The sequence below is a fragment of the Zonotrichia leucophrys genome, chromosome 28, assembly GCF_028769735.1.
Source record: "Zonotrichia leucophrys gambelii isolate GWCS_2022_RI chromosome 28, RI_Zleu_2.0, whole genome shotgun sequence".
NCBI lineage: Eukaryota > Metazoa > Chordata > Aves > Passeriformes > Passerellidae > Zonotrichia > Zonotrichia leucophrys.
The window spans coordinates 1777600-1800422 of record NC_088197.1 but is presented as its reverse complement, the minus strand read 5'-3'; the positions used below and the strand labels follow the sequence as shown (position 1 = coordinate 1800422).

The window sequence follows — 22823 nt, the reverse complement described above, 5'->3', positions numbered from 1 at the left end:
TCTCCTGTCCAGGTGAGCAGGCCCAGCTGTGCCAGCACAGAAGCACAGCAGATTATTTCAGCCCCCAATTCCTGGTTCCACATCTGAACCCATTTCTGTTCCCACTGAAATCAAGGGCACTGCTCAAATCCCTTGGCTTCCAGTCACAGGGCTTGAGATCACAACCACCTCAGGCCCCATCAGTTCTGCTCCTGTGCTCCATAACCCACCTTTGACACCCAGCTATTTTTCTACCAGTCCCTTTTGTGCCTTGCCTCTTATTTTCAGTATTTTTCAGTGACAGGGACTGAAATGTCTGAGTCCAGCATGGTCTCAGTTCCAGGTAATTCCAACAGAGACCCTCCTCATCATCCCCATCTTCCTCCATCCCCATCCTCTCTCCTTTTGGGGGTTTTCCATGCCCACGTCTCTGCTGGCACACAAATCCTTTCCTCAGCCTCCCTTTCCTCAGGGAAGGACCTGGCAATACTTACGTGCCTCCCAAAAGCCTAACCAGGGGTTTTGTGGTGTCTGAGGAGGAATTTGATGAGGAAAACACTACACACAATGCACAGAGGCTCTCTCAGGTGTGTTGTAATCGAGTTTTATAAAGCAGCAAAGTGTGTTCAACCACGTTTGTAGCTTTGGTACCAGTGGACAGCAACAACATCACAGACCTACAAGGAAAGCAGGGAGCCAGCTCTGGGGCTGGGCACACTTGGATGCACTTGGCAAGCACGAGTTTGGTACAGCAGGATTGCCACAGAGCGTTTGCATTGACCACAGGACCCAGCTCTGTGGTGGTACAGTTTATTCTGGAGACAGTTCAGTCAGTACCTGCTGCAGGAGAAATGCACACGGCCTCCAGAAGCTCCTGCAGCCTTTGTGGAGAGTGGAGCCCTCTGCCCCCTGCACATTCCCTGTGCTCCCAGGGCTTGTGAGCAAAAATAAAACATCTGCTGGGGCTGTTCCTGCTGGCCCTGGCAGCAAGGGCAGCACAGGGAAGTGACAGGGGAGTCCCAGCCCCGCTCTGCTACCTGTGCTCGTGTTTCCAGTGCTGCAGGGACACTGACTGCACTGCAGGCCCAGGGAATTTGCTCTCCAAGCAAAGCTGAAGCTTATAACCCAGAGATGTTATTATGCATTAGAGCGCTGTGTTGATGGCAGTTTTACACCACCCACATTGTCACACAAGTACAAATAGGACTTTGGGCACCTCAGTGCTACAGACAAGGACTGGTTTGGGATAAACAGGCTGTGCAAGAGGGGGGATCAGATGGGCAACACCCACTTCCAAAACCTGTATAAAACCACATAGAAAATTACTTTCCTCCTGTGATTTCTCCAAAGAGATTTTCTCATCCTTTGAAGATGTCAATCCCTGAATTCAATCCCTGAGTCATCATAGAGATTTATCCCCTGTGAGCACTTTTTGTCGAGAAATCCTGACTCCCAGAACAGAGAGACAACCTCCATCTGATCACCATTCTGATTTCATCCCACATTTCAGAGATTTCAATCCCCACATTTTAGAGATTCCTCTCCCCACATTTTAGAGATTTCAATCCTCACATTTTAGCGATTCAATCCCATATTTATTTAGAGATTTCAATCCCCACATTTTCGAGATTTCAATCCCCACATTTTCGAGATTTCAATCCGGACATTTCACAGAGATTTCAATCCCCACATTTTGAGATTTCAATCCCCATTTTAGAGATTTCAATCCGGAATTTCATCCATGAGATTTCATCCCAATTAGATCCCCCACATTTTGGTTTCAATCCCACATTTTAGAGACATCAATGCAACCACATTTTAGGATTTCAATCCCCATTTTAGAGACCTCAATCACCACATTTTAGGGATTTCAATCCCCATTTTAGAGATTCCAATCCTCACATTTTAGAGATTCCAAACCTCACATTTTAGAGATTTCAAACCTCCACATTTTAGAGATTTCAATCCTCACATTTTAGAGATTTCAAATCCCCATTTCAGAGGTTTCAATCACCATTTTAGAGGTTTCAATCCTCACATTTTAGAGATTCCTCTCCCCATTCCAGAGGTTTCTCTCCCCCATTTTAGGGCTCATTTTCTCCATCCTCTGCCACCAGCTGATTCGCTCCCCACATCTTAGAGATTTCAATCCCCACATTTTAGAGATTTCAATCTCCACATTTTAGAGATTTCAATCCCCACATTTTAGAGATTTCAATCCCCACATTTTAGAGATTTCAATCCCCATTTTAGAGATTTCAATCCCCACATTTTAGGGATTTCAATTCCCATTTTAGAGATTTCAATCCCCACATTTTAGAGATTTCAATCTCCACATTTTAGAGATTTCAATTCCCATTTTAGAGATTTCAATCCCCACATTTGAGAGATTCCTCTCCCTATTTCAGAGGTTTCTCTCCCCCATTTTAGGACTCATTTTCCCCGTTTCAGATGTTCCTGTTTCACGGAGCCCGGCCCCGACCTCTCTCTCTCTCTCTCTGCAAAGGAAGAAGCGTCAAGTGAGCATCTCGCCCGCAAACTCCTCTGGTTTTGTGTCTGGCCTTACCTTACAAAACAAGAACTGTTAGCTAAGCAAGCTCTTTATCGTGGCTTAACCCCCGAAAGGTGCGAAGCATAAGGAGGCTGCATGCCAAGGGTCACCCACATAGCGGCCGTGCCAGCGGCGTTGGGCTGCGGGAGCACGCGGGGCAGGGGCGGGTGGTGCACGGTAAAGGAGGGGCGGGAGGGTTTGTGCTGGAGAGAAGCCAGTTTGAGAGACAAAGAAGAGTTAGACTGGACAGAGGAAGAGGAGGAGGAGGAGGAGGAGGAGGAGGAAGGCAGGAACGTCTCGCCAGGAGGGATGGAGGGCAGGTTCTGCAGGAGAGCAGGCTCGGAGTTAGAAGCGAGTAAAGGAGGAGGGGGAGGCAAGGACACGTTAGGAGGAGGTGGAGGGGGGTGGAAGACAGATTGCACTGGAGCTCTGTTGAGGTGCTGAGCAGGTCTAGTCTCACTAGATGTTACTAAATTAGAGGAAGAGGGTGGGAAGGATGAGGATGAGGTGCTGGCAACAGCCTGCAGAGGGTTTAAGCTTAGCACGGTGCTGCTAGAGACAGCACTGCTGCTGAAACTGGCTCCAAACTGATGAGGAGAGGAGGCAGAAGGCACCGCATGGTTAAAAATACCTGCAAACAGGAGAGAAAAACTCAGCTTCAACAGATGGCCTTTGTACAGTCTCAAGTGACAAGAGAAACAAAACAAAACAAAAAAAAAGGAAAACAAACAAACAAACAAAAGCAAAATTATAATAAGTCACAGCCCCATACAAAAATGTGCAGCGTGAGAAGGCAGCAAGCAATGAGGAGGTAATGGTGCAGGCCAGGAGGTACAAAAGGTTCCACTTACCTTTCCTACTGCCAACCTCTAAAGGCCACGAGGAAAAATGGTCAGACCCAAGAACTGTCACTTCTATACCACACAGGCAGAGTTTTGATGAGATTAGAAGTGATCTTTAGAGTTGCTTATCTGAAGACTCAAAGTGCTGCTCTTCCCTCCCCACCCTCCTGCTCCCCCACTTACAGGGCAGCAGAGGGGAGGTGTAATTCCAGCAAATCTACGTGCTGAGAGATGTGAGAGTTAGGATTTCCCGACATGGTGCCTGAATGATTATGGACAGGTCAGAAAAACTGCCCTAGACACTTAAGAGATGGCAGGTCCAGCCTATCTTCTGGTCCTGCCAGCTTGTCCCCGGTGTGGGCCACAGAAGCCAAGCCTGTGCAGAATCCCAGAAGTGCAAGGTGCATATGGCATTGCCCTTCCTGGCCAAGAAATGCTCTTCATGTCCATTCAAGGGCCAGAATGCTACAGAACTCCCAACACCAGCTCCTCTGATGTTCTGCTCCTCCTGGATCATGCTAAATCCATTCAAGGCCTAAACTCAACCTTTACTCAAGTTGACAAGTTAGAGATCCTTAACATGGTACCAGGACAATTCAAATCTGTTACCTGCAGGCAGACCTAAGTTGGTTCCAACACAGCAACATCTGAACAAGCAAACATTATCAATCACAAAGTCTGGGTGTATTGTTTCATTAAGGTGGTACAACAAGCTCATCTAGCAGACAAAGCTCATGAGATTTCACTGTAGGGAACTGAAATCATCCTAGCAATTCCAAGAGAGAGAAAGAGAGAGAGAGAGGAGACTGGTTATGTGGGACAGATCTGCTTGGCATCCTGTAGAAATGAAAGGCTTTCACCCCTGGAGAGGCAGTGTCAGATTTTCCTTTAGGCCCTGTCTTATACCAGAGAAAGAGTTCTGCCTACCTCCAACTGTTCCACCTGTAACCCCAGGAGAGAAGTTCCCCATAGTGTGAGAATTAGTCAGTCTGGTTGCAGCTGATGACACGTGGACCAGACTGGCAGCAGCTGGCATTGAATTAAATAAGGACTGCAATACTGAGGAATTTGTCACCGAGTTGAGGTTTGCTTGCAAGGCCATGGGGCCGAGGGGGAACTGTGATCCAGTGGTCAGAGTGTTGAGGAAGGGATGGTGCGTCGGGACAGACGGCGCTGGGTTCCCTGCTGAGGAAACAGCAGTAGAAAGGCTTTTACCATTCAGAAGGCCACCAGACGAAACAGCAGCAGAAATGAAAAGGTTGTGGCCGTTTTTAAACTCCACGTCTCGGTCCCTTCCCTTGCCGACCTTCCCGTTGTGCTGCACTGAGTTTTTCTCCACAGCCCCCCCGGCTCGGGCGCTCAGCTCGCCCAGCTCCTTGCCCTTCACCCCCGGCCGGCTCAGCTCTTCTCCCTTGGTGCCCAGAGCTTCCAGCTGCCTCTTGTTCAGGAACAGGTTGGTGTCTGACACCCCCAGGTCCTTGCCTCGCTGCGAGGGGAAGCCCAGGGAGCAGTTGGAGCCGTCGCCAGCTTTGTGAGGGAGAGCGGCGCCGTCCATGAAGCCGTGCAGGCCCAGCTCGGAGGACAGGCCCCCGTTGTAGCTGAAGCCATTGGGGGGGTTTGTGCCAGGGCTCAGCCCGTCCGAGGGCACTGCCAGGCTCTTCCTGGGGTGTCCTGGCACCTTGGTGTCCATGGGCAGCCCGTCCTCGGAGGGAGGCCTGAAGGCAAACAGGGAGTTCTGGCTCAGAGCTGACACGGCCTGCAAGGGGCTGTCGGTGGTTTTGGTCAGGTTGATGTCAGATATCGGTGAAAAAGTCGATTTCCATTTGCTGCTGTTCATGTTCTCGTTGCTTTGTGCTTGTTTCCTCCCCGATATGCTGCCACCTAAATGGGGGGGAAGGTTTAGAAATGTCAATAAACAGCATTCATTCAATCTGCCCCTTGAGAACGGGGTTTATAGAATCACAGAGTCCTTTAAGATCATCAAGTCCAATCATCAACCAGCCCCACCACCATGTCCATCACTAAACCATGTCCCCAAGTGCCCCATCCATTGGTATTCTGAACACTTCCAGGGATGGGAACCCCACCACTGCCCTGGGTGGCCCCTCCCAATGCCTGACTAGCCTTTTAGTGGTGGTCAGGTATTGAAATTAGAAATAACATAATATATACATAAATAACATAAAATAATAAAAAATTCTCACAATATCCAATCTAAACCTCTCCTGGCACAGCTTGAGGCCATTTCATCCTACTCTGTCCCTTGTTTCCTGGGAGCAGAGTCTCATTCCCTTTGCTGCACCCTCCTGTCAGGGAGTTGTAGAGAGTGAGGACTCCCCGAGCCTCCTTTTCTCCAGGCTGAGCTCCCCTAGCTGCTCCTGGTGATCCAGACCTTTCTCTGAACAGCACCCAATTGTTTATCCTTCAAAACCCACCCTCTATCAGTCTGTAATTCTATTTCTGAACCAAAGGCAGAAATATTTACAAAGTCACCTGAAAGTCCTTAAAATTCATTTCAACACTCTGAAAGAGTCTGAGGACACTGATCTGCTTTCCCCCCCTATATTTGTACTACAGATCCCTCCTCACACCTTTGAGTCAGTGAAAAAACTGGTCAGAGCTTTGCTGGCCTGTGACTACAGAAAGAAATGACCCAAAATCTGTAATTAGCAGCCACCTGGCTTAATGATGATTAAGAATGACATTTGGTCCAGCAGCAGAAACATCCCACAGAGCGTCAGCTTCACCCATCCCAGGCCCAGCCATTGCCACAAACCATTCCCATTCCTCACACATACCATTTTCAACAGTCTTCTGTGGAGATTTGCTTTCCAATGATATTGTTGCAATTTTCCTCTCAATTCTAGTGAGAAAATAGAAAGGTTATTGCACCTATAGCAAACCTTTTGTTACACATTTCCCCTCACAATCTATACTCCTCATGATCAGGTCTTATCAAATGAGAGAGTGTAAAATACAACTCAGTCCCACAGTTTTGTGTCACTAAAGGAATTTATAAGCATCCAAAAACCCACCACAAACTTGAGGCAGGAGCTATTACAGAATTACTGCTCTTTGACAGGATTGGTGCATGTTCAGAGAACTTTGTTGTTTTCTTTCAAAACAAGCAGAACCACATTACTATAGAGGTTATTTTTCTCAGAACCACAGGATGGTTTGGCTTGGGAAGGACTTTGAAGCTCATCTCATGCCACTGCTGCCATGGCAGGGACACCTCCCACTGTCCCAGGCTGCTCCCAGCCCTGCCCAGCCTGGCCTTGGGCACTGCCAGGGATCCAGGGGCAGCCCCAGCTGCTCTGGGCACCTGTGCCAGGGCCCTCCTGGGTTCTGCCATCCCTGGGCTGAGCCTCCTCCTGATTCCTGATGAACTGAGGGGAGGAGAGAGGCAAACCAGGCAGGTCTGGGGGTTGCCACCAGCACCTTGCTGGATTAGCAGAGCAAAGAGAAACCCCAGAGCTGCCAGGATGGGACAATGAGCTGGGCAATGCTGGGAAATAAATCTCAGAATATCCTGAGCTGGGAGGGACCCTCAGGGATCATTGATCCAGCCCTGTCCCTGCACAGCCACCCCAACAGCCCCACCCTGAGCACCCCTGGGAGCTCCTGCAGCTCTGGCAGCCTTGGCACCATTCCCTGGGCAGCCTGGGCAGTGCCCAGCAGCCTCGGGGGGCAGAACCTTGCCCTGAGCTCCATGCCAAGGCCTGGCACAGCTGCAGCCCTTGCTGGGCTCCTGTCCCTGTGCCAGAGCAGAGCTCAGCCCCTGCCCCTGTGCCTGCCCTGGGGAGGAGCTGCAGCCCCCGAGGAGCCTCCCCTCAGTCTCCTCCATCTCTCAGTCATTGCTCCAGCAGTTATCTCCAAGGCCAGACCCTGCCAGCTTTGCAAACACAGCAGCAGCAACAGCAGCTTCCCACATTCTGCCTGAATACCTCCCCTGTTCACAGCTTCAGCCACATAAGAGGTTTGGCATAATGGGATGGGCTTTTAAGCAAGGAGAACAAAGAGGCTTTAAACACACCCCTGCTGCTGAGAGCAGTGTTATCAGCCCTGAGAGAAACCCTATCCTGAAACTGGGCCTGTGCATTCACCTGCTGCTATTGTGCTCATCCTCAGAGCCCTGCTCGTCATCCGATGTCAGGGGGGAGTAATGGACACCGTTGCTCTGAACGAGGGGCTTCTCTTTTTTCAGCACTGGGGGCTGGTCATTGTCCTGGTAAGGAACAGGAGAGTTCTTCAGGGAGTTTTCAGGAGAGGAAATGGCTGTTATTTCTAAGGGCTGGTTAATGTTATTGACCTGGGTGAAAAGGAAAGAAAGCAGTTACACATGAGAGTATACTTGGAAAGGCATCTTATAAAGATTTTAATGCAGGTTTAACTTGCTCTGGGACATCCAACAGCTGCTTGTTTAGCACTGCTGCTCTCTTCCACCTCCTGCATCAGAACCTGGGGTGGAATCTTAAATAAACTTGGAAAAATAGCTAATTTTCATTCTTTGATTTCATGTTTGACATCAGAAATGACGACGTGGGATAAACCTTTCCTTCTCAAACTCCACTGCAGGATCACATGCACACAACTCTCTAGCTGGCTTCATTAGCAAGAATGCCATATGCTTCTGGCACTCCTCTGCTGCTTAGTCAATCTTAGCTTAAACTATTTTCAAAATATTGAATCTACAGCCTCAAAAATCAACTTCACTGCAGAAACAAGCTCTTTGTCATGAGGGAAGAGATTATTTTTAATTTTTAATGCTCTGACAGCAAAGAGCTCTTAGAAGACGTTCTGCTTATACACAAACTGTTCACCAACTTAGTGAAAACAAGAGGCAGGAATTGCTGCAAAAAGCCCTCATGGCAATTCCAGCTCCAGCCTGGAGCTTATCCCTTGTGGAATCCTCTGATTCCTTCCCCCTCAGGGAAAACCCCAGAACCTTGCCTTGGAGAGATTTACCATAGTTTTTCCATAGTCTTACCATAGAATTTACCCCACCTGGGTGGACAGAAAACACTTCCTATGGAATCTTGCCCAACACTGATCCATCCCAGCTCCTTCCCCCATATGTCCCAAGTTCCCCTGGTTTCTCCTTTCCCTGTTTCCTCCTTGGTTGTGGTATCCCTGGTGGCCAGCCCCATCTTCCCTGAAAGCCAAAGCCCTTTGTGCCACCCCTGTGCCTTCCCTACTAAACCCTGTGCACAGAACATTTGGTTTGTCTTTTGTCTCTGGTTCCCCTTTAGTGCTCTGAAATAAATCTTGCTGGAACTGGCCATATGTTATAGTTACATATTATAATATTGGCTTTTCACTAGTACTAGAATGGATTTTATATGTGTGATGTTAAAGTAAAATGAATTTTATATGTGCGATGTTATCTTGTTATAAAGATATATTTTTTTTATTTCTGTTGTTAATTAAGCTTAGACATAATAGTGGAATAGATGATATCAGTGTGCTTGTGTTAAAATGCCTGCCTGGATGGGATAACATCCAATGTACACAGGATGAGGACACCTGTACAGATCTGCCAACCATCAGTATCTGAACAAAGTGTGGACCAAGGCCCAAAAACTGGAAGTGATAAAGAAAAGGAACTAAAACCTCAGCCAAGAAACATGCATGCTCTAAAAAGGCAGATCAAGGAGGGGCCATGTAAAATAGTTCCTGGGATATGTAAACTAGTTATTGATAGGCATATGAGTCTATGGATATGCAACAGGCTGATGTAAGGAAAAAGGTATTTAAGGGGTACCCCTAAAGGCTGAGTGCCAAGATGCACCTGGCTGTAACAACCTTTGCCCCATGGTCCTTGTCTCCCATTGTTCTTTATTAAACTTAAACTTTCACAGCAGAGTGAAGGTGTTTTTCACAGCTGAAAACCCTTCCTTTACTAAACTCCTCAAATTTTCACAGGAGAGTGAAGGTGTTTTTCACAGCACACAAAAGGCCCTTCTGCCTCTCTTTGCTGAGTGTGCTGTGTGTGGACTTGCCTGCCTTGCCTAAATGTTCACCCACACAGCTTTTCCTCAGGAGATGCTCACTGGGGAACTATAGGAATGTGCCCTCTGTTGACAGAGAGACCAAACTCTCCTTTGTCCCCTTAAAAAGGAAATAATCCCAGAAGTTTCTCTCCTCAATTAGGTGAAAAGACATCTCATAGGACTTGGGAGATTTCCCCTCAAACTTAAGGATAGTTAAATGGACAGAAGCCAAAAAGGCCCACCTGAGCAATTTACTAGAAAAAGAAGAGAACAAAGAAACCAATGGCATTTGTGAGGAGTTTTACCAAGGCCAAAGGACCTCTTGTACCTGGCTGGGTTTTTCTCTGTAAAGAGTTTTGTTATTTTGCCTTCTATTAAAACCTTTTTGTTTCTAACACTTCCACAGAAGCCATCCTGCTGATTTGATGCCTTCTAAGGTAGCCGAGCTATCTTGAATGTTAAACAGATCTCCAAGAGCTTATGAGACTTGAAGAGATATTTCAGGGATATCCCATATTAGAGGGAACAGAAAACAGCAACCACCCTCTAAAGCAACACTTTTTTTGTTTCCAGCACTACAACAAATCCTGTTGATTTTATGCTTTCTAAGGTAGCTGAGCTATCTTGGGTGTGATATAGATCTCCAAGAGCTTATGAGACTTGAGGAAACCCCTGTTTCAGGGAACAGGTAACAGCCACCACCCTCTAAACACAGTTTCCAACACTACCACAAATCCTGTTGATTTTATGCCTTCTAAGGTAGCTGTGCTATGTTGAATGTCAAACAGATCTCCAAGAGCTTATGGGACCTGGCTCAAGGAGCTATTTCAGGGAACAGGTAACAGCAACCGCCCTGTAAACCAACAATTTTTGTTTCCAGCACTACCACAGAAGCCATCCTACTCATTTTATGCCTTCTAAGGTAGCTGAGCTATCTTGGGTGTGAAATAGATCTCCAAGAGCTTATGAGACCTGGCTCGAGGAAACCCATATTTAAGGGAACAGGTAACAGCCACCACCCTCTAAAGCAACACTTTTTGTTTCCAACACTACCACAAAAGCCATCCTGTTGATTTTATGCCTTCTAAGGAGGCTGAGCTACCTTGATCTCCAAGAGCTGATGAGACTCAAGGAGACCCATTATTCAAGGGCACAGGTAACAACCACCACCCTCTAAACACTTTTTGTTTCCAACACTACCACAAAAGCCATCCTGTTGATTTTATGCCTTTTAAGGTAGCTGAGATATCTTGATCTCCAAGAGCTGATGAGACTCGAGGAGACCCCTATTTCAGGGAATAGACATCACCCTCTAAACCAACACTTTTTGTTTCCAACACTACCACAAATCCTGTTGATTTTATTCCTTCTAAGGAGGCTGAGCTACCTTGATCTCCAAGAGTTTATGAGACTCGAGGAGACCCCTGTTTCAGAGACATCACCCTCTAAACCAACACTTTTTGTTTCCAACACTATCACAAAAGCATGTTGATTTTATGCCTTTTAAGGTAGCTGAGATACCTTGATCTCCAAGAGCTGATGAGACTCGAGGAGACCCATTATTTAAGGAAACAGGTAACAACCACCACCCTCTAAACATTTTTGTTTGCAGCACTGGCACAAAAGTCTGTTGATTTTATGCCTTTTAAGGTAGCTGAGCTACCTTGATCTTCAAGAGCTGATGACTCGAGGAGACCCCTATTTCAGGGAATAGACATCACCCTCTAAACCAACACTTTTTGTTTGCAGCACTAGCACAAAAGCCATCCTGTTGATTTTATGCCTTTTAAGGTAGCTGAGATATCTTATCTCCAAGATTTTATGAGACTCGAGGAGACCCCTGTTTCAGAGACATCACCCTCTAAAACAACACTTTTTGTTTCCAACCCTACCACAAAAGCCATCCTGTTGATTTTATGCCTTGTAAGGAGGCTGAGCTACCTTGATCTCCAAGAGTTTATGAGACTCGAGGAGACCCCTATTTCAGGGAATAGACATCACCCTCTAAACCAACACTTTTTGTTTGCAGCACTAGCACAAAAGCATGTTGATTTTATGCCTTTTAAGGTAGCTGAGATATCTTGATCTCCAAGAGCTGATGAGACTCGAGGAGACCCATTATTCAAGGGCACAGGTAACAACCACCACCCTATAAACACTTTTTGTTTCCAACCCTACCACAAAAGCCATCCTGTTGATTTTATGCCTTGTAAGGAGGCTGAGCTACCTTGATCTCCAAGAGCTGATGAGACTCGAGGAGACCCCTATTTCAGGGAACAGGTAACAGGCACCCCCCAGGCTGCTCTCCTCACTCCCAGAGCTGCCCCAGAGCCCAGCTGGTGCCCTTACCATGGAGTTGATGTTGAGGGGTGACCCCGAGGGCTGTGTGAAGAGCCCGGCCAGCGAGGGCAGCGCTTTGCGCTTCGGGGAGACGGCGCCGTTGCCGCTGGCACTGCCCGGGTTCGATCTCTTCCGCCGGCCCCGCTTCTTCCCGTCCTGCCCGTGGGCCTGGCAGCTGCCTGCCACGGGGCTGTGCTTGCTGCAAGGGGATTGTTTTACATGTCCTGTATTAGGAGAGATTGTAAAGATGATTCTCCTCTTGGCCTCGTTCTCGGCATCTGAAAAGGCTGCATCACACTGCGGGTCCCCCTTTGTTGCTTCGGCAAAGATCTTCTGAGCCTCTGCACTCTGCAGTCCCCCTGCCAGGCTCTGGGCCGGGCCACCTAAGCGGGGGCTCGAGTGCTGCTGAGCAGGGGAGTTCTGCCCAGAGTTCCTCATCATTAGCAAAGGATGTTGTGGAGTGGAACTCCGAGACCCTACAGAGTTAAAGAGACTCCCAGAGTCGTCCAGAGCTGCCTGATCAACACTATGGTTAAGATGGGCTGGGCTGTTTGTAAGATTTCCATTGACTGCCACGGAGCCAGAAGAGTAAGAAAAACCTGTTGAGAGGGAAAGTATAGATCATTGCTGGGGCTGAGCAAGAGAGGTCACTGAGAACAGGGCTGGGAGGGCCAGGAGGGATTCCAGCTCTGCCTGGAGGACAGCCAGTGGCCCTGCATTACACAGGGCTGCTTTTCCACATGGCTCTCTGGGTGCTGAGGTGCCAGCTGGGGGTTAGGGACTTCCACTGCTCTCTTGCCAGTTCAGGAAAATTCACCTGCCATATGGAGGTACCCACAGAACACGTGCACCTCCCAGTTTTGCATGGAATTCAAGTTACACCTATGTTTGAACTATTATCCCTTTTGAAATCAGGGCTCTTCTACTCTCAACTCCTTCCTTTCATCAAGGAAATGGATGGCCAGACTCAGTCCTTCCCTTCCCCAAAAAGAGAAGGACTTTGCCATCCACACAAGCCCACCTCCTCCAAATTCAGCAAAAGGCTGGGACTTAGGGAGTGACAGGGGACCTTCAAGGACATGGTGGCAGAAAAATTCCACAAGGGAGGAATCTTCTGACAGGAATTCAGAATTTATCACAGGGTATCATAAATGGGTTTAGGGCTCTAGGATGGCCTGGGCTCTCTAAATGAAAAGGGCAGAAGGGAACAACATGGTTTACAACAAGGTTTTTTAAATACTTCATTTGCTTTATAGATAAAAGCAGCCAAGCCCTTTGCAAAACAAATACTGAAACAACCCAACCCCCTCAGGATGGTAAACACTGAGGACAAAAGCACTCTTTGGTGAGGGATCAGCTGTAGAACCTATTTTTCCTGGCCCACAACATTCCCAGGGTAGCTAAAGACCATGATTTCCATGGATCAGAGTCAGAAGCAATGTCTGCACCTAAAGGGATCCCCATCCTCTCCCATTTGAGCTTTTCCCACCCAGGTTGTTGTGCCTTTACAGCTGTTCACGAGGCACCTCCATAACCTACCCCAAAAAATTCATTCTGCTATTTAAAGACCCTGTAAGATAAAACTTTTAGAGCCAGATCAGCTCAGGACACAGCTGTGCCACCAGCTGCAGGCCCTCTGCAGGTTTGCCATACTATAAATCAGTGGGACTCTCTGGATCCCCACAGAAACAATTGTTTATTTACAGGTAAAGGCACATCAATCCAACCCTTTATGCCAGATGCACATCAGAGCATCACCCATGAGTTTCTGCTCCCACCCAGAGCTATCCAGCACTCCAGGGCCTGCAGCACCTGGCAAGTGCTTGGAAAACTCAGCTGGGTGTGTTTGGGTGCTGCCCCAAGGCAGGAGCACAGGTGAGGCTGTTACCTGAGGTAGCCAAAGCCAGAGGCTTGTTTCCAGCAGCATTGCTTATGCCATTATGAGAACTAGCACCAATCTGCTTTTCAAGTGTTGATGAGTCTCTGCTCTGGTGAACTGGGCTGGGTGTGCTTCTCTGGGGAGAGAAAAGGGCATTTCAGGAAACAGCAGCAGAAATCTCCAAATTCAACCAAATTCATGCATTAGCACATCTGCCTGGGAAGGGGCCCTGCTTCCTGTGTGCCCCAGACTCAGCTTGTTTTGAGAAAAGCATGGATCAGCAGGTTCTAGCCCCAAATGAGTGATTAATTAATTAATTATCTCACACACAGCAGGCACCATGCAGAGAGGGAGGCTCCTCATCACAGGATATTCCCACTCAGGACAGCTCTGCAGGAGCAGGAATGGCTCAGCAGCAGCACAGAGGGCACTGTGGTTGTGTCATGTCCCCCCAGGCCTGTGCTCACAAAGCTCCCAGAACTACCCCAAAGGGAACATGAAGTGCATCAGGCCGTGTTCTCAGGGACATTCTCTGAGGAAACACCTGTGAAATGGCAGCCTGAACAAACAGGGAGGTGCCACCCAGGGCTGGCACTGCCCTAAGGACACACAGAGCCGAGCAGGCTCTGGTTCTGCTAAATCCAGAATTCTTCAGCTGGAAAAATGCATTGGGTTCAATTCTGTGAACCAGCTCCAGCTTTCCCAAAATGGGAAAGACAAGCCATGGATGGATTCTACCTCAGAGCTCTCAGCAAAAGCAGCAAATGCTTCTCAGCTCTCTGCTGCAGCACTTCTGTGACAAATGGTGTCACAAACTGGACCGGGCCTTTTTGAACTCCTCCTCCACTCAGAGAGGCAGGGACTTGTCACATCTCCAAAAGAGATGGCCCCAGAGGCTTTCTGCTACAGAGCAGTGAGGGATCCCAGCCCCAAGGGGCTGTTCAGGCTCACCCTGCACACGTGAGGAGAACAGGCAGCTTTGAGGTGACTGAGACAGAAGAATTCCCTCCCAGATTCCTGCAGAAAGCAGGGCTAAGAACTAATTGACACATGCAATTCTCTGCCACAAACTCTCAGGCTTTTCACCCAGACACACATTCCAGCCTAGGCTCTCCTGAGGTATTTCATTTCCTCTCCTTTCTGGCTGAACCTCCCTCCACCCCACAGAGAAAAGAGAGGAAAAATCCACAGGATCCAAGAGGATCATCCCCAAGGAGGATCCTGGGGCACAGCACCCCATTCCTGCCCCTGGGATTTTAATATTTAGGGATGGAAAGTGTTGACAATCCCTTACTCACCACCTTCTCAACACGGCTAGGTAGGACTACGCTGGCCAGAGGGATACTAACAGGGAGTTTATTGGGCTGCACTGTGCTCAGAGGAATACTGATAGGGAGGCTGGTGATGGTTTCTCCATTACTCACAGAGCTTCTCTCTCTCAAAACCTGTCAAAATCAAAAGAGAAAGCAAAGTTCTTACACAGGATATTGAAAAGGTTTTTTAAGGTAATGATAATCCACTTGTTTCTTTGTGTGTGTCATTCCCCCACTCGCTTTTTTTTTAAGGAATTTTTAAAGGAATGACTACATCAGACAGGGAGCAGCACCATCCCACAGCACAGAAATGTACCCATTTTAATGGGTAAATTAAGGCCACTGCTGGCCCCCAGCACTAGGAAAAGGAAGCCTTAGGCAAGCTCATTTTCCTTGTGTTTTGGTTGGAGCTCTGTGAAAAGCACTCAGATGTCAGATTTTGTGTCTTGAGGCCCTCTGTAGCAGCCAGATGCATTTCCATGGCAACTGCTACTGCAGGGCACCTGCTGCTCTGTGAGCCCCAATGTGCTCCATGGCTGCACCAATTACATGGACCATATTTTTTACTCTTTATTTTTATAACTGTGCAAGAGCCTCCTTTCCCAGTTCAAGCAGACACGTGCCAGATCAAACAGCATTCCCGCTGCATTACTGGTGCTCAGAAAGGAGCACATCTTTCTCTCTCTCTGACCAGCTCTGATTTATTGCATTATACCCACTGGATTTTATCATTTCCCATTCCAAGCTGGCCACAGAAAGCAGCATTTCTGCATTTTCCAGCCTGGCCACCCCTGCATTTCCCAGGCCATTCCTGCATTTCCCAGGCCATTCCTGCATTTTCCATTGTGGCCAACCCTGCATCTTCCAGCCTGGCCATTCCTGCATTTTCCAGGCCATTCCTGCATTTTCCAGACCATTCCTGCATTTTCCAGACCATTCCTGCATTTTCCAGCCTGGCCATTCCTGCATTTCTCAGGTCATTCCTGCATTTTCCAGGCCATTCCTGCATTTTCCAGCCTTGCCATTCCTGCATTTTCCAGTGTGGCCAACCCTGCATCTTCCAGCCTGGCCATTCCTGCATTTTCCAGCTTGCGCATTCCACCTGGCATTCCTTCATTTTCCAGGTCATTCCTGCATTTTCCAGCTTCGCCAACCTGCATTTTCCAGGCCATTCCTGCATTTTCCAGTGTGGCCAGCCCTGCATTTTCCAGGCCATTCCTGCATTTTCCAGCTTGGCCAACCCTGCATTTTCCATGCCATTCCTGCATTTTCCAGTGTGGCCAACCCTGCATTTTCCAGGCCATTCCTGCATTTTCCAGCTTGCCTATTCCATCCTCTCGCATTTTCCAGCCTGGCCATTCCTGCATTTTCCAGGCCATTCCTGCATTTTCCAGTGTGGCCAACCCTGCATTTTCCAGGCCATTCCTGCAATTCCAGCCTGGCCATTCCTGCATTTTCCAGGCCATTCCTGCATTTTCCAGTGTGGCCAACCCTGCATCTTCCAGCCTGGCCATTCCTGCATTTTCCAGGCCAACCCTGAATTTTCCAGCTTGGCCAACCCTGCATTTTCCAGGCCATTCCTGCATTTCCCAGGCCATTCCTGCATTCCCCAGCCTGGCCATTCCTGCATTTCCCAGGTCATTCCTGCATTTTCCAGGCCATTCCTGCATTTTCCAGCCTGGCCATTCCTGCATTTTCCAGTGTGGCCATCCCTGCATTTTCCAGGCCATTCCTGCATTTTCCAGCCTGGCCATTCCTGCATTTTCCAGGCCATTCCTGCATTTTCCAGCCTGGCCATTCCTTCATTTTCCAGGCCATTCCTGCATTTTCCAGTGTGGCCATTCCTGCAATTCCAGCCTGGCCATTCCTGCATTTTCCAGGCCAACCCTGAATTTTCCAGTGTGGCCAACCCTGCATTTCCCAGGCCATTCCTGCATTTTCCAGCCTGGCCATTCCTGCATTTTCCAGGCCATTCCTGCATTTTCCAGCTTGGCCAACCCTGCATTTCCCAGGCCATTCCTGCATTTTCCAGGCCATTCCTGCATTTTCCAGGCCATTCCTGCAATTCCCAGCCTGCCCTTTACCTTCTCTCCTGCACTGGGTAAGGCCGCGGGGGAGGAGGGCCGAGTTTCCTGAGGACTCAGCTTGATGCCATTTGCAATTCCAGGGCTTGGGTATGTAAGGCCATTCTCTTTGACATGCTCAGCTCTGGAAGAGAGATGCACAATTGTCAGGATGCAAAAGCCAGAGACAAGAAATTCCTGTACCACACTCAATTCCTGTCCCACCTTATTTACCCCATTAGCTCTCACTGCTTGTTTTCATGAAACAAAACTTTTTAAAAACAGATTAACTTCCAATTTGAAAAATATCTTTTCCCAATGTAAATTATCAGTGCTACTAACACTACCTGTTGCAGTAAGGTAGAAAAATTATAAAGAAAAGCCTGCTCTGCTGGAATCAGTGGCAAAGCTGGCACTTTGCAAGTTCTCATGTGAAAGCAATCTTGGTGTGAGCAGTTTGTTAACAAAACAATCTATCCCTGAGTGAGAAACAACCAGCACCAGTATAAACTGTTTTTAGATAGAAAAATGAAAACTATCTCTCACAAACAACTTTCCCTGCACGTACACACCAGGGTTTGAATGAGCAATTAATACAGGGTAACAACTTGTTACTAATAATAACTGGCAAGAAAACTACTGACCAATTGGAGTCACACATGAGGTCTGTATAAAAATGTATAAAACTGTATAAAAATGAATTATGTGAATAAATAAGTGCAAGAGCCTAAATGAGAGATGTGAGACTCCAGGCAGCTCTCTAAAATGCAGTTTATTCTCTCTAAAATGCAGTTTATTCTATCTAAGATGTTACAGCAGTCCAGGGTGGTGGGTGACAGAGCCTGTGCCCACAGCTGTCAGCTCCAGCTGCAGGCAGGCCTGGAGACCCTTTGGTTTTGGTTACATTGCATGATATACTTTTCTTTTGGTTACATTGCATTATATACTTTTCTTTTGGTTACAATGCATTATGGACTTTTCTTTGCTGAGCATCTTAATACAGTAGAACCAATCTATACCTTAACTATTATCTATAGCCTATCAGAACTACTGTAATTACCATATTCATGTTTCTATTCTCCAATCACTAAAAGTTGGTACATTACAGTTTAAGCTAGAAGTTGTTTTTCAGTTGTCTTGCAGTAGAAAATTCTGAGACCTTTTTTCTACTTGGAACTTTGCTGACTTGTTTGCCTGTGCTATCTTTCTGCTTAGTAAAAACATCTTCTTGTTTGGGGTGGGTTTATCCTTTGCTCTAAACCATAAAAACCCCTTTTAACTAACACACCCTTTGCCTCCTTGGTTATCCAGTAAGACTGGCTCAGCAATTCTTTTCTTTAACACCAAAACTTGCTTCCAACTCTATTCCTTCATCAGACTCTACAGAAAGATTTAAAATCTTTCTGCTAAGCACACATATCCGTGAGACTTTCTTGTCAAACTTTCATCCTTCCCAACAAATAAGGAGCTTTTTCCCCTATGAAGAAAATGGAGTCCATGTGATTTATTCTGCTATGAGCCCTCTCACCTCTGGATCTCATTAGCTGTGGCTTTTCCATTGACTCCGTGGTCCTGATTCAAGTGTCTGCGCAGGGCGATTTTAGCAGGGGAGAACCTGGTGTAATCAGGGAGGGCCAGGCTGGTCACCTTGTCTGCCTTCTGCCTGCTGCTGTGGTTGGGGGTGCAGGGCACGATGTCTTGGTCCAGGTGGGAGTTGGGGTACTGGGGGGTGTTCTGCTTGGACGAGGGCCGGCTGAAGGCGTGCTGCAGCTCGTAGGGGGTGGCGTGGCCGTTCATGGACAGCTCGGGGCTCATGCCATTCATGTGGGGCATGGGGAACTTGGAGCACTCCAGCTCCAGCTGGAACCTGCCCTGCTCAGCCTCAGGGTCACGGCTCAGGTGGCTTTTGCTGTGCAGCTGCACTGGCAGGGGCTCCTCTGAGGGGGTGTAGGACTTGAGCTGCAGCAGCTCCTGCTGCCGCTGACTCTTCTCGAGTTCCACGATGCTGATCTTTAAATGAAGAGGAAAACCAAATTTAAAGACTACATTTAATAATTCTATTGTTAAGTGTATAAATTCTATTATTCTATTATTAGGTGTATAAATTAATCATTATAGTATTAATAATAACAACTAATAATAATAATAATTCTGTTATATACTTTTCTTTGCTTAGCATCTTAATACAATAGAACCAATCTATACCAATCTGTATTAAGTGTATGAATTCCATCATTCTATCAAAACTCCACATTATGGAGTTTTGCTTTTAAATTCTTTTAAGTAAAAGTGTCTCTGCTTCTGGGAACAAGGCAGAACAGGGGATCTCAAAGTTTGAGAGAAAATTTCAGCTCTGAGCTTAAGACCAAAAGGCCCAGGTGAAGGGAGTGGCTCAGAGACCCTGAGAAAGAATATTCCAGATCTTAAAAACAAAGGGAAAATATCTCCAACTTACAGAGAGAGTGTGGAGTACCTCAGTACTGCACAGTCACTCCATGCCAAGGCATCCAGCAAAAGGCTGGAATAGCCCTGGAGCAAATCTCACAGGGAAAGAAAAGCTCTTCACACAAAAGAGTTCATTTTCCTGTCACTGTGAGTAATGTCACTCAGGGGGAAATGATTCCCACCCTAACCCTGGAAGTGTCCAAGGCCAGGCTGGACAGGGCTTGGAGGAACCTGGAATGGTGGAAGGTGTCCCTGCCCATGGCAGGGATGGAATGAGATGAGCTTTAAGGTCTCTTCCAACCCAAACCAGTCTGGGATTCTATGATTCCTGAATCGAGAGATCAGAGCACACACAAAAATCATCAGCTTGTGATTTTTAATTCTATGTAATGATAAACCATGATTCCTCCTTCCACAGCATCACCAAGGAATCAGGTCATGATATCTACTGCTTTTACAAGTTATCCACATGCTTATTTACTAAAATCCTCTAACAGAAAGCTCAATCTCAAAGGAAATAAAAAAAAGAATTAAAAAAAAAGCAGCACCTGGCTCATCCTTTTCCATCATATGTAGTGTAACACCCATAACTGGCCCCTTGCCCAAGAGCTACCCCAAACTGGTCACTCTGCACTTGTTCCTTTCTCTCTACCTGCAGTTCCAAACAGTGCTTTTGCTTCTCAGAAATCTGATTCTTCAAGGCCTGCTTCTCTTTCAGCAAGTTCTCCAGTGACAGCGTTGACCAATCCAGCTTCAGTTCCTCACAGCGAGCCTTCAGCTGCAGGGACACACAGGGACAGGGACAAAGAGGTCACAGCAGGGACAGGGACAAAGAGCTCAGAACAGAGCTCTCACCCTGCACACCTGGCTCCCAGCTGAAAGCAGGAACTTTGCACTGAATGTACAAAAACCCCTTAACCACTGAGTCCTCCCAGCTTCGTGCTAGGGAGTGTGGCACTTTCTAAAATAATGTTATCACCCACCCTCATTGCTTCCACATCCAGATATTCCCCTCAGCTACCTCCTGAGGGGGCTCAGCCTGGAGAAAAGGAGGCTCAGGGGGGACTTTGTGGCTCTGCACAGCCCTGACAGGAGGGGACAGCCCAGGGGTCGGGCTGTGCTCCAGGGAACAGGGACAGGAGCAGAGGGAATGGCCTCAAGTTGTGCCAGAGGAAGTTTAGATGGGTAAAATTTCCTCTTGAAGGGTGGTCAGCCATTGGCACAGGTCAGTCCCCACCCCTGGCAGTGTTCAAACAACAAGTGGCTGTGACATTTGAGGACTTGGTGTCTTGGTGTTCCTTGATGGTTGGACTCCAAGACCTTACAGGTCTTTTCCCACATTACCAGCTCCATCATTCTCTCAGTTTGAGTTACCAAGATGAGCACCACAGAGCAAGCCCTGCACAACTCCCTGCCCAGCCAGACCCAGACACAGACCCAGTGACATCCAGAGCTGTTTGGGGACACAGCTGAGCCAACTGCCAGTTCAGGATCTGCTATGGGGTCAATCAAAGGTAAAAAAGGACTCCTGCAGGTTTCCCCCATCATCCCTGAGCAGCAGGGTGATGTTTCACCCCCAGCTTGTGCCCTCAGCCCAAGGGCAGCACCCCCTGGACCCACCAGCTGCAAGCTCTGGTTCCTGAGTTCACTGTTGTCCTTCTCCAGCTGTTTTGTCTGTTCTTTCAGCTGCTGGTTGTGAGCAGAGATTTCCTTCTGAGCCTGGATCAGGTCGTTGTACGTCAGAGCTTTAACTCCCAGCTAAAAGGTGAAGGGTGAGATCAGTCACTGAGGTCCTGACACCCTCATTCCTGGGGTCCTGACACCCTCATTCCTGGGGTGCTGACACCCTCAATCCTGGGGTCCTGACACCCTCATTCCTGGGGTCCTGACACCCTCAATCCTGGGGTCCTGACACCTCCATTCCTGGGGTGCTGACACCCTCAATCCTGGGGTCCTGACACCCTCATTCCTGGGGTCCTGACACCCTCATTCCTGGGGTGCTGACACCCTCATTCCTGGGGTTCTGACACCTCCATTCCTGGGGTGCTGACACCCTCAATCCTGGGGTGCTGACACCCTCATTCCTGGGGTGCTGACACCCTCATTCCTGGAGTCCTGACACCCTCAATCCTGGGGTGCTGACACCTCCATTCCTGGGGTGCTGACACCCTCATTTCTGGTGTTTGTCCCATTCCCAAGTGACACTGAGGAGATCTGCAGAACTCTGCAGCTCTCAGGACCTCCCCCAGCATTCTCCAAGGCACTTTGTGGCTGCTGGGGGATAACAAGGAGGGACACAAAGACCTTGGAGCTGCTGTTCCACCTCTTCAACTGCAAAACTGGCATTTAGGTTTTGCCAACCAACAGAACTGTCTGTGGACAGTTCCCACATTTTCCTGCTGTGCTCCTGAGCCAGGTTGGCAGCACAGGGTTTGTTTGAGCAGCAGAGGGTCAATCCTTCACCAAACACACCCTGGCTGTGGGCTGTCCCCTTCCTTGGGCACCAAGCACACAACAATTCCAACAACAAACACGAAACATCACCAGAACATCACACATTGAACCTTTCTGAGCCTGATCTGGAAGCTGAAGAGCTGAGACTGCTCTGCTCTCACTTAGCTTGACCAGAAATGTTTGCAAGCAGCTGATTCAGAAACATTCCCCCAAGCACAGAGGTACCTCATCGAGCTTCTGCTGGAACAGGCGCTTGATTTCCTCCTTCTGGGCCTGGCAGTGGGTGAACAACTGCTGGGCTGTCCCCAGCAGCTGAGCATTCTTCTCCTGGAAAAGGGAAAAAACAAAAAAACACACTTTGAGCACCAGCTGCAGCATGGGCCATCTCGAGGAGATCTGTGGAGCACTTCAGGAGAGAACCTGGATGCAGGAGAGCTCATCCAGCCCTGCCCCAGCTCCTGAAAACCTGGATTTGTTGGGTGTGATACTGGTGGGGTTAAGTCAGCTGTAAAGAGCTTTTAAGTAGTGAATTTCTGACTAAATTTAAGCAGGTTTTTCCTCCTGTATGGTAAAATACAATCAAGACAGTCTTAGAAACTCATTTTTATCCTCCTAGTGCATCGTGAAGCAGCAGCAATAATCACATCCCACAGAGCAGAAATAGAACTGAAAAAGATTATCTGCATGAAATCTGCTCCCAAACAGGGAACTGGCTCTAAATCCCCAGAGCCCCAGCTCAGAGTTTCCCTGTGCAATTCTCATGGAAGAGATGCAGTAAATAAAAATACACTGGGGGGAGAGGCAAGAATAAAGTCCTAAATAACCAAACCAGTTTTCCTATTTGTGCCACCATTATTATATATTATATACTTACATATTATATATTATATATACATTTATATATAAAATATTTTATTTATATATATATACATACACACACATTTATATATTATATAATATATAT

The 22823-nt window shown here is 47.8% G+C and overlaps 1 protein-coding gene across 5 annotated transcripts in view; it reads right to left on the bottom strand.

Annotated features, from left to right (window-relative positions):
• DOT1L (DOT1 like histone lysine methyltransferase) overlaps window positions 1-22823 on the bottom strand; it is a 100822-nt gene that overhangs the window by 7454 nt on the left and 70545 nt on the right. For 2 of the 5 annotated variants that reach the window (XM_064734603.1, XM_064734606.1), the window contains exons 17-28: window positions 22085-22186; window positions 21026-21163; window positions 20058-20183; window positions 18489-18970; window positions 16982-17105; window positions 14883-15029; window positions 13594-13720; window positions 11715-12304; window positions 7479-7684; window positions 6171-6235; window positions 4300-5253; window positions 2546-3161 (exon numbers count right to left, since the gene is read on the bottom strand). In XM_064734603.1, coding sequence (XP_064590673.1) covers window positions 2581-3161; window positions 4300-5253; window positions 6171-6235; window positions 7479-7684; window positions 11715-12304; window positions 13594-13720; window positions 14883-15029; window positions 16982-17105; window positions 18489-18970; window positions 20058-20183; window positions 21026-21163; window positions 22085-22186 — 3642 coding nt within the window. In that variant the 3' untranslated portion in view covers window positions 2546-2580. The remainder of the gene's footprint in view (window positions 1-2545; window positions 3162-4299; window positions 5254-6170; window positions 6236-7478; window positions 7685-11714; window positions 12305-13593; window positions 13721-14882; window positions 15030-16981; window positions 17106-18488; window positions 18971-20057; window positions 20184-21025; window positions 21164-22084; window positions 22187-22823) is intronic. The other 3 variants (XM_064734605.1, XM_064734607.1, XM_064734608.1) reach the window with 3 other exon arrangements.